Genomic DNA, 11,514 nt, shown 5'->3' with positions numbered 1-11,514 from the left:
TCTTTGCACTACTGAACAAGCTTTTTCGCCAGAGACAAACAATTGCTGGCGTTAGAGAACATTAGCAGATTTTTACATTGATTTAATGTCTGCCAATGTTGAATGTTCATATGTTAATGAGCGGATTTCGATTCTTGTGCGTCTGATAACAAAACAATGCGTTCTGTTGAATCACAATTGATCTCACAGTGGGAAGACCTTGTTGAAAATAGCGCATCTAATTTAGCTGGTTTACTTATTATTGCCCGTGAATGTTGTTACGTGACTGTTCCAGCAGCGTAAGTTACTCTACGACTACGTTCTACTTTGAAATTTCCTCACCATATGTCAATACCAATAAGAGCAGGGGGTGCGCAGCACCCCTGCACAGTGCACGCCCTTACTCTACGCCAGTGGAAGAAATAATTGGTTATTTTGACTTTGGAGAAGAAACTTTGACGGAATGCTCAAAATCAAAAGAAGCTGTGGCTACTCACATTCTTGCAGTATTTTCAAGAGGTCTGTGTTAATCTGTGAAGCTTTTAAAAGCACATAGACTTTCACCAATTTCAGTAAAAGCGTTAAATTTTTGGTACGATTAGTGTAAATAAACATATTCAGGGGTCGATCTTAACTTTTATTTTCACTAGCCCGCCGGACTAGTTGCTCTCTGTTTTCACTAGCCCGCACGATTTTTCACTAGTCCGACCAGTTTACTGACTTTTCACTTGTCTGATGACGTATTAACAATAGCGATAACTACCCAGCTAACACCCAGCGTTAGACACTTTGTAGTAACGTTGAATCAGCATTTGATCACGATATATCAACAAAAAAACGTTAATTTCGCTAACTGCTGCTTGCTGGGATGCTGGCTTCGTGCTGGCGACCTGTAGGGTTGCCAACCTGTCTTCACAAAAAAAAGCCAGACCTAGTCACAAAAAAAAGCCTAAAAAAGCCAACAAAAAATAGTTGAAATAGCAGAAAAAGCCTAATTTTTCTGGCTTTTTCTATTTAAAAAAATAAGCCAAGCGAGTTGAAACACAGCCAGATTCTCAAAATCTGGCTTCAAAAAAGCCAAATTGGCAACTCTGGCGACCTGGCGTGCGAAAATGCGAGAAAAAAGTAGTCACATGCTCAGTTGACCGACTTTGCAGCCTTCTTTGTGCAATTTTGCCTCTGGCAAGCAAATTTCTGCAGTATTTCAGAGTGAGAGTGACGTCGCCAATTTGTAAACCAAAACTTTTCACCGGCGAATATTTTCACTAGCCAATCGGACTAGTACTGCAACATTTTTACTAGTCCGCGCAAATTTTCACTAACCATTGGCTAGCGGACTACCGCTAAGATCGAACCCTGATATTTTAAATTCTTTTTTACTGCAGAAATGAAGCAGAAAAAACAATAAACTAATACTTAAAGGGCTAGGGACATGATTTTTTTGATTGAGGTTTTTTGGATTATTCTTGTAGGGAATAGTATCATGAACAACCCCTATCAACAAAGTTGGTTAAAACAAGCTGGAAGTGTGTGTTTTTATTTTTTGAAATCACGAATCCAACACATAAGGTTTTTGTAGCCCCTTTCCGAAAATGTCTTCGGGAAATTCCCTTTCTACGTCACACCGGTGAATTGATGAACGATTGTAGTTTTTCACTGTTCAGTTCAGTTGTTTTTATTTCTAACTTTCACAGCAAAGACAATTACACGACAACATAAAGACATATACTGCATTAAGACAGCTGAAAGCGACGTTTCATTTGCTTAGTTGAGGTTTAGGCTACAAAGTAAACTGTTAATTCATTTGTAAAAGTTATTTGTTGGAGCAACAATGCCTGGAAGATGTGTTGTTTGGGGATGCAGCAATAATCCGAAACCTGGGATAAGTGTTCATCAGTTTCCCAAAGATCCAAACCTGTTTAAAAAATGGCAGAAATTTGTTCAACAAAACCGAAAGTATTGGAAGGCTAAAGCAAGCTCACAAATTTGTTCCGTACACTTTGACAGTAACCAATTTGAAGAATCGAGTCTACAAGTACAATTGGGGTTTTCAGGCAGGTAAGTTTCTACAGCCTAGCCTGGGTTAGACTGCATTTCCAATAGTGCTCATTGCTGCATTGCTATACTAAACTACCATAGTGTTATTAAGCTAGACTACCACTGTCACACATTAATTGGGTTAGTCTAATGTCGTTATTTCAAAGTTGATCTTTGATAAGGTTTACAGCAGGACAAGAAAGTTTTTTTTTTTAAATAATCTTGAGAGTTAACTGTAAGATAATTAAACTTTCAGTAAAAGGATTCTCAAGAAACGTGCAGTTCCATCAATTCTTAGCCTGCGGCAAAACGTAGCTTGTACGTCTACGGCTGAACCACATGCAAAGACAGAGAGGAGTGCTGTCAGAAAGCGCCGAGTTCAACAAGTAAATTAGCTACCATAGCTAGCCTATAAATTGCAAACCTACTAGTTATATTCTTTCATACTATTCAGGTTTTGTGTTTATACTACGTGAAGGTTAGTAAATTATCTCGTAGCCTACATATAAAGGTGTTAATGATCAATTTTCTTTTCTACTCATAAGACTGCCTTTAAGTACCGTACTTTTTCTTTAATTAACACATATGTTAAGTTCTATACTGGCATGTCAAGTGCACTGCTGTATTAGTCTACTTAGAGAGTATTTTATGTGGTACTGATGCCAAAAAATATTTCAGCTTTTGCAACATGAAGTAACTACAGTGCATTCAAAAGAAACCCAAAATATTGGTAGCAGCCTTGTAGATCAACAAGTGGTGTCTGTGGAAACAGAGTTAATTGCTGGTCAAAACTCTACTAGTATAACAAAAGAAGCAATTGATGAACAGGAACAGCCTTTGATGATTTATGAAGCCATGTTTATAAATCCACAATGCAAAGTTGCAATGACCCAAACCGTTAATGTTTCCAATACCAGAAGTATAGGTAATAAACTTGTTAAATAGGTTACTAGATGCTAGCCTATTGATGTTAGTCGATTTCATAATCATGCTACACTGCCCAAGGTTTAAAATAAACTATTTTTTCCTTCTTCATCAAGTTGTAAATAACTTATTGTACTGCAGTGAAGTATATTGTATGTAGGCTACTGGTAAATTGTTACACAATCCACATGTGCTAAAAGTTTTCAATGATCCACTAAAGTTATTTTAGTGTCATCCAATAGTTAACATTGCATTAAAAGTATCAAAGATTAATGTTAGTGTTACAATGAAAAAAAGCAAATCCTTCATTGAGACAATACCACAGTCATACTACTGTAAACATTATTTAACATAACATACATACTAGTTAACATAATTTCTGACTAGCTGTATCAGCCACATTTGATTTCTGCAATGTTTTAGGCATCCAATGCAATGTACCGATAAGATGTAGTGATGCCGCAACTCAATGTGTAATACCGGTAATGGATTTTATTCAATCTTCTACTCTCATCCATAGTGAAAATGAAGAAGACATGCATGAATGTTTGGATGAAGATTACAATGAATCTTATGATTCCATTTCTTTCGAATGTAATGAGTAAGTGATGCATAATATTCTGGCTTGTGTTGACACTTGGAATGTCTAACTGGAGTTCATAGCTGCCTATTGAGCTGGAGTAGGTCAGGTCTTTATTGGCAGAATGCCTCAATTTGTCCAGCTACATCCACTTTGAAACATGTATTGATATTTTCTTTGTATTTTCCAGATCAGAAGCTAATCAAAAATCAATACCGGAAAATAAATATGTGATTTTCCATAGCATGCTCATGAGTTTGTTTTTAATCTGTCAATTATGTGGTAAGGCAGGAGCAACAACTTCCAGTACATGCAAGGGAACACTGTTGGCAGTTAAACAAATCTGCCATCACTGCCGTCAGTCTTACAAATGGTTTAGTCAGCCATTTGTAGGTGGAATACCAGAAGGAAATATTTCGTTAAGTTCCTCTATTTTGTTCAGTGGAGCACTACCTACAAAAACTTTACGTTTTTTGCGCTTTTGGGGTGTTCAGTGTTACGAAAAGCGTACCTTTTTTCGACATCAAAGAAAGTTTTTAATACCTGCTGTCAACCATGTCTGGAGTATGAAGCAACAGAATGTACTGCAAGAAGCAAAGAAGGATGTTAATCTTATTTGTGGTGGTGATGCAAGATGTGACTCTATGGGCCACTCTGCTAAATACGGAAGCTATACTCTGATGGATGTGAAGCAAAACCGTATTTTAAGCATGGAAATTGTCCAGGTAAGTTTACATGTTCTTACGATGCTACTTGCTACAAAATCGTGTCCTGAATTATGTTATGTTGTATTTTCATCTTTCAAAGGAATATATATAATATTAAATGGAGTTACCCACAATTCTGATGTCGTAATTTTGCTATTTCCGCAAATCACAAATGTAATGGAAAGCTCCCCAAAAGTTACATGAGTATTGTATACAACGAATACATGTTTTCCCTCAGTAGTTACTACTGTTCTACCTAATGTAAGACGTGTGTTTAGAGTAATGAGGTCAAGGGAAGTTACCACATGGAAGTAGAGGGATTGAAAAGGTGTCTCGGTACCCTTTCTAGTGCTGGAGTCAACATATGCACATTGATTACGGACAGACACCTGCAGATACAGAAGTGGATTAGGGAGGATCATGAAGAAATGACGCATTACTTTGATATATGGCATGTTGCAAAAGGTAAGCGCTAAACATTGAAGCAAAGAAAACCATAAAACGATTAACGATCTAAACAACAAGTTTAACTCTATTAGTCTACTCATTTTTCATGTAGTTTAGTTTGTGCCAAAAAAGATCTTGCTAAATGCATTAGTTATTGCAATGTGAATGGAGCATTTAGTGATCTAGTCATTCGTAAACCATTTTATACTGCAGGCAACTCGCTAATTCTGTAAATTTCCTTTGGTTAAGGTATATATTAAGGTATATGTGACATCCACACTGGACACAGTGAGTTATTTCCTTTGTGCTTACATCTGCCACTTGCGAAAAGGAAGTACTTCACAGCAGGTTTGTTCTGTACTTATTGTCTTTATTAACCTCAAGTGTGATTGCAGTAACATAAAAGAAGGCTGTTTCAAAAGCATGCTAACTGCTTATATTCGCTCAGTGTTGGATAAAGTACCTTGTGCAATTTTCGACTTGGCTTTTAAGTGTTTTAAGTTGACATGTGAAATTTAGTAGCAAGACTCTTTATTTTCAGGATCTGAATGTTATGAAGCTTTGACAGGATTGTTGGGAAGCAAGAATCTACGAAAAGATGTCACGAAATTGTCCCCGGAAGGGCAGACGTTTTCCATAGAGGCCTACCACAGTCTTGTCAATCAATTTGCACCCAAAATGTTTCACTTTGGTTATGCTGCCATGAAATGCAGGTAAGCCATTCAGCAAATATTCTGCCTAACCATTGATAAAGAGGCTTTTAAGAATGTAATAAGCCTACAGAGTTATAATGCAATGAGATTGCTAAAAAACAGCTTGTCATCGTCAGTAATCAACGCTTATGTTTAACTTTAGATTGTTACTTGCGGCCCTTCATTACAATGAAAATAGCAGAAAGGAGCAAGCTAAAACAAAAGACGGAAATTTGCAGTTTTCTCTTTCCTTTCCAAAAGGCAAAGGAGGTTCTCACACGCTAAAAAAGATAATGCAAGAATGTACCTTCAGTAAGAATACATGTCTTCTAAAATTGAAATATGTGCTAAAGTCTACTTAAACAACCTAATAGTGCGTTTATTCGTTTCTAAAACTCATAAGCATTTGCTAGTCCCTAAACACTCAGCCAGCTATTCTTTGACAGTTGCAGCTGCTTGCTTCGGTTAAATTACGCGATGAACATTGACTAGAAATATATTTTATAACCCTTGCTTTGCAGGTTACGTTGCTGAACTTATAGCTGAAGTGACTTCAAGAGTTGAAGATGCTAGTAATGACATTCCAGAGGAGTTGTCATGGGAAACCCCTCCTCCTTTATATCACAATCTCAAGCGTCCAGATAAACAGAGTGTCGTCAACAATCATATATCGCGTTTTCTTACAAGCGCACCTGTTAATAACAGTGAAAGTTCATAACCTTATAGATGTACTTCTGTGTTTTTTGAATGTACGCCGTACAGCATATTATTTCATATTTCGCTTTCGTTTGGGATTGGTGGTCGTATTAGTTTATCTTTCATTGATTTCATTTTTCACCATTGCCATTTCTTTGACTTATTGCTTAATACCATCGCGGACATACTTAACCGCTATAAAGTAACTTACAATGCAACATAGTAGCCTATTGCACCATATTTGTATCAAACTAGATAACACACATTGGTGAGTCTTGTAAAAGTACTTTATTAAGGGGGCGAAACATTACGTATTAAACAATAATATCGATATAACCTAAGACTTGATATGGCTTCTTCAGAAGAAGCCATATCAAGTCTTAGGTTGTTCTTTAGGTATTTACAGTTGAAATCCAACGAAATCGTCCTCATTGTTTTGGAGCGAGAATTGGGTTCTTATACAAGTCACGGCGCATGCTGGAAGAACCACTCTAAGGTTTCGACCAAGGTACCCCCAACACCAACGGGCTAATTGCCTATATGCAATGTGCCTATTAGGGTGGATCAAAAAAAACAATTTTTGAGTTCAGCTTAGTGCATCTGCCAAAAGATGCAGTTTGGGCTATCTTTTACATTGGTACTTGAAAAAACATTTTTTGACCCCGTTTGACCCCTATCCAAGAGCGCTCTAGTGGCCGCCAAGGCAAAATTCCTTAAATTAGCCATAATACTTTTTCTAGTGGGTGTAGACTAATGATTTTGGTGTCTAACCCCACTAAATCAAGTCTTAGGAAGTCACTTCTGCAGTCTAAGATGATGCATGGGCAGCCAAAATTGCATAATGACATTTTTGCTCTAAAAAAGGCATTTTATGGGAAAGAAATGGCATTTTTAGATATTTTGGGCAGTTTTGTGGATGAAATACTAAAAAAAGTGTAACCTAGGTAAAACACACGAGGATGTGACCATTTGTGTGCAAACTGGCCTCTAGTCCAATGAGATGGTTGAGGTGATATGAGGTCCAATAGACTACAGAAGCATACAATAGTGCAGCTGCATGCCGCATATATATTTATTTGATAGTGTAAACTTAACTATTGCATTTATTACAGCTTTAGATATTGTTTATTTCAATGTTTGTAAGTATCTGATCACACTTAACTTAATTGAGTTTATATAATGTTTAATAGAGGCAAACCTTGCATTTGGCTTCTGAATAAGCATCCCATTGAACACATCCTGGGTAGTGTGCACTCAACCCCCTTGTTTTTTTACTTTTTTTTGTACTATTGACTTGTAGATTTGTGAGATTGTTCCACTAGCCAAGAATCTTTGCTGGTCCAAAAATCAGTAGAATTGGGGCACGTTATGTGGGCCACCATCCCATTCAAATTTTTAGGTTTGCCATTAAGTAAATATTGAATTACCAGTATTTTCACGCTTCTCAACAGAATTTGTATGTTTCAACAAAATAATATGCATAAAACTTTTGCCTGTTCGACTATTTATCGTACAGGGAATTAAAAGAATATGCTTGTCTATACCAGTTGTCTGTGAATTCACATTTTTTACGCGTTGGAATAGCTAAAAATACAACTCCAGTGAGCGGAAGTGGTCTAAAATTCTAATTTCACACAGGAAATAGATCAAATACCATAGAAAGTTACCAATATAGGCTAGTAAGTTTGCTACATGAATGCCTGGTATTGAATATGTATGTATACAGTAACTGTAAACTTTTACTAACACATTTTGTCACAGAAGGCAATGTGATCGACTAGTCTAATCTGTGCAAGAGGATATTAGTTTTTTTCCTTTCTCAAATTAGGTGTGTCTTTTCTGTTAGCTTCCACTATTTGTAAAGTGTTTTGATAGTGTTCCTCGTTTCTGGCACAATGTAGGTAATCGGTGCTCAGTTTAACTCCATGTTCAGCCACATTGTAAACAGCTTTCTAGTACGACTCTGATTCAGACCAATTCTCTACTGATAAAGGAAGAAAATCATCATTTATCTCTAAAACAGAGGAAAAGAACCGAGAGTCCTTTGTGATAAAATCTGTCAGTTTTGATTCCAGATTGATTTCTGATGGAAAACGTGGTCCGTAGCTGGCCAGTGCCAAACCGATCTGCTGGTGTAAAAACAGGATCTGTAGGTTTTACATGCATAAGTTCATCAGCCATCTGATGTTTACCTCTTCCTGAACTTCAGAGCTGAACAGTGCCAGTCCAGTGGTACCATCTCAGCATAGAGATACCAAAATTGACGTTTGAAGCTACGTTCAGCAGCATCTGATATCAACTTATGCACTGCTCCATATCTGAGAATGTTCTTGTACATAGTCAAACGGTTCCAAGGAGCATCTACAGCAACACTACACCGAAACCAATATATACAGTAGACGAGGGAAATAAAATTCATGAGATCTTTCAGTTTAGCCACTTGTGAACCTGATGTGATAGTTCCCTTAGGTAACTTAGCTATTTGATTTTCCAGTAGCACCAATTAATAGGAATGAATCAATTTGGCCATCCATCTGGCCTTGTGTGTGGCCCCAGAACGGTAGAATTTCACATTTTGTAGACCAGGACTGATATAAGCAATGCACATTGCACAAGTTCATAAGTTATTTATAGTCGCCTCAAATGAACTTGTATTTGCTTTGTGCAAGTTAAACAACGTCATCTTTGAGGTTCTGAATGAGATCGTGTGTTGTTACTGGAAAGCTGTTGATATCCAGTGTACTTAGCAGTTAGCCACTGTGGAATAGAACCCCAGTTATTGCGGAGTCTTATGAAGATGCTCATTTTTGGTTATTTTAAAACCTCTAGCTTCAAATCTTCAAAGATACATGACACAACGATTTCACCAAAGTGATGTAAACAACCTGACCAGAGAAGTTCCTTATCTTAAGAGCTACAGTAGAAGCAGTTTTTGCGTTTATTTTTTTTTAGAGTGTTTTTGTCGTTTTTCTGCACTAAGAATCCTACTTTCTTTCCTTCTGACTTGTGCGAATAAAATAGAGTCAAATCCGGCTATTGTGGCTGTCCTGTCTGTCATCATTCCTTTTAAGAATAATATGTCTGCAGGATTTGATATAAGCTCCTCAACAAAACACTAACATACTGATTTCGCCTGAACCCGTTGTCATGCATTTTGTGTCCATTACTGTAATGCTATGGATAATTGGATGCACAAATTAAAGGCAACATTTTTGCAATTAATTTCATACGGTAATTGTTTGCTTTTATATGTTTGCTTCAGTGTATTAACAGCAATACCTTTAGAAGCATTATGAATTTGTTTTTCTTTGCCCTTTTTTAAAAAAAACAATAAATTTCCAACTTTTTCAAGCATTTTTGCTGAATAAAGGCTCTGATGTCATTTTGCTAGCCCATAGATGATTTTAGACTGCAGAAATGACTTCCCAAGACTTGATTTAGTGGGGATAGACACCAAAACCACTAGCCTGCACCCACTAGAAAAAAAATTATAGTCAATTTAAGGAATTTTGCCTCGGCGGTCACTAGAGAGCTCTTGGATAGGGGTCAAACGGGGTCAAAAAATGTTTTTTCAAGTACCAATGTAAAAGATAGCCCAAACTGCATCTTTTGGCAGATGCACTAAGCTGAACCTAAAAAATTGTTTTTTTTGATCCACCCTAGTGCCTATGGCGCTTATGTTCAGGAGCCCCATGAACTCCATACTGCTGCTTGTACTGCAGCCAGGCAATTTCTAACACATCCACATTGAGACAGGCTGCCTGAAACCCAGGGTGCTCTGTTATGCACTTTATTTCGCAGCCATACGTCTCCCGTCCTTCTCTTACTTTTTGGGCAATGCACTCTATTTCGGTGCAACACCTGCATTCCGCTACTGTTGGAAGGATATCGCAGTTGTCGCACTTGCACCTGTAATTTTATAAAAAAAAAATCAAATTGCAATAGCCATACGGCATGCATATCACTTGTGTACTGTAGTGTTAAAATAAACACTGTTTTGATATCAGTGTAAGGAAGTTTTCTTAGAAAGGCACTAGATCTAAAGGTGGATGGGAAGAGGAAACGCGGTCGTCCAAGAAGTGAAACCTGGTGGGTAACGCAGTCTACTACCGGTAGGCCTACTTATAGAAATGCTTGGGATGATTACCGTAATGGTCGCATCGATTGAAAAGGAATGTTTATAGAAGGCCACATGTTGTTATATAATAACTTCAAAGTAAATTGAGTAGCCTAATATTGCGCAATGCTACACAGCAAAAAAGTTATTGCCTTTCCCACAGTTTAAGCCATTTATAGGCCGCAGACAAATGTTTGTTTACAATTGGTATCTATATTGTGTAATGCTAATTAAATTTAGTGTGTAAAAATACAAACGCTGACAACATACCAGTTTAAGCTGTTCGTTCGAAGCTCAATATCCGAATCCATTGCTTCACATACTTCAATCTCCTCTTCTGAGCTGCTTGCCAAAGGCTCGAACATGTACGGTTGAACATGGTCGTGATCAGATTGCATCGGAAGATGTTCATTTCCAAAGTCACAAAATACTTCAGCCTCTTCATCAGAACCGCTGCTAAAATCTTGTAATGTCTCCATACCACGTTATTGAAACAAAATAACTTCACTTGCTGCTTGTCCGAATTACTTATTTCTGCAGTGCGATCTGACATCGATGCGAGAGAATTCCCGGTGAAACGTCATCGCTCAACAGTCGCCTTTACGCAGTGACGCGTGTCGGATCGTCAACTATCAGAAAGTGAAAATAAAAGGCCCTCAAAGCACCCCAAATACAGCTCAAAAAAACTTTTTTTTTTCAGGCATTCTTATTGACCATGTATAAAATCAGAAAATCACTTTTGTAGAAAAATTTTTTTTTCATGTCCCTAGCCCTTAAAATTAAGCATAGATGATATTTCATACTTTTTCACAGGAATAATCAACAAAGGGCTTCATGGTGTTGTGGCTTATTATCCTACAAAAGGGATTACAGTACCGGTACTTATCAGGAGCTTTTTCATGTAATTTCAGATTTGTTAACTAAATTGCCCTTTCGTATATCTGCTATCATTACTAGAATTGTTTGTAAGTATAGCAAGTATATATAATTTATTTTTGTAACAGGACCATAAGTTCTGCAATGATGAATAAGAAAGAATCAATTTTATTGCATTTTGTTATACAATAAATCCAGCCAGGTAAAATATTGCTTTTCTGTTATCTTTAAGGTAAAATTTGCGAGTAGTTTGTATGATACAATATGCAAAAACACCTATGTAGTATATTTGGGGTGCAACCTAGTTCGTACCCTGAACAGTTTGTATCCTCAGTTCGTACCCTAAGAAAATTGAGAGAAAAAATTCAAAAAGGCCGAAGTCGCTGTTTGGAGTTTCCACAAACAAACAAACTGAAGAGATCGACAGAAAAAAATAGAACATAGCCGAAGTCGCAGATC

General features: G+C 37.1%; 2 protein-coding genes across 2 annotated transcripts; one reads left to right on the top strand and one right to left on the bottom strand.

Moving 5' to 3' along the window:
- Nucleotides 1–1,810: 1,810 nt before the first annotated feature.
- Nucleotides 1,811–6,084, top strand: LOC145779013 (uncharacterized). The gene is made up of 9 exons (XM_082590594.1): nt 1,811–2,037; nt 2,751–2,941; nt 3,364–3,541; nt 3,711–4,245; nt 4,506–4,692; nt 4,936–5,022; nt 5,216–5,387; nt 5,530–5,678; nt 5,888–6,084. Exons 1-9 carry the CDS (start codon nt 1,811–1,813, stop codon nt 6,082–6,084), a joined length of 1,923 nt encoding a protein of 640 aa, XP_082446720.1.
- A 3,549-nt stretch (nt 6,085–9,633) lies between these two features.
- LOC145778782 (uncharacterized) lies at nt 9,634–10,861 on the bottom strand. The gene is made up of 2 exons (XM_082590363.1): nt 10,450–10,861; nt 9,634–9,971 (listed from the first exon to the last, which is right to left on the bottom strand). The coding sequence occupies exons 1-2, from the start codon at nt 10,656–10,658 to the stop codon at nt 9,722–9,724; spliced, it is 459 nt and encodes a 152-aa protein (XP_082446489.1). The 5' UTR covers nt 10,659–10,861; the 3' UTR covers nt 9,634–9,721.
- Nucleotides 10,862–11,514: the final 653 nt, after the last annotated feature.

The sequence above is a fragment of the Aplidium turbinatum genome, chromosome 10, assembly GCF_918807975.1.
Source record: "Aplidium turbinatum chromosome 10, kaAplTurb1.1, whole genome shotgun sequence".
Classification (NCBI taxonomy): domain Eukaryota; kingdom Metazoa; phylum Chordata; class Ascidiacea; order Aplousobranchia; family Polyclinidae; genus Aplidium; species Aplidium turbinatum.
The sequence above is the reverse complement of the archived record's forward strand: the minus strand, read 5'-3'. Positions and strand labels throughout refer to the sequence as shown.

What these genes read in the sequence shown, in the direction of transcription:
- LOC145779013 (XM_082590594.1), top strand. Translation starts at nt 1,811, where the DNA reads ATGCCTGGAAGATGTGTTGTTTGGGGATGCAGCAATAATCCGAAACCT. An exon ending in TATGCTGCCATGAAATGCAG is followed by an intron (nt 5,388 to 5,529) that starts GTAAGCCATTCA and finishes GTTTAACTTTAG; the next exon opens with ATTGTTACTTGCGGCCCTTC. An exon ending in AATGCAAGAATGTACCTTCA is followed by an intron (nt 5,679 to 5,887) that starts GTAAGAATACAT and finishes CTTGCTTTGCAG; the next exon opens with GTTACGTTGCTGAACTTATA.
- LOC145778782 (XM_082590363.1), bottom strand. Translation starts at nt 10,658, where the DNA reads ATGGAGACATTACAAGATTTTAGCAGCGGTTCTGATGAAGAGGCTGAA. An exon ending in CGAACGAACAGCTTAAACTG is followed by an intron (nt 9,972 to 10,449) that starts GTATGTTGTCAG and finishes ATAAAATTACAG; the next exon opens with GTGCAAGTGCGACAACTGCG.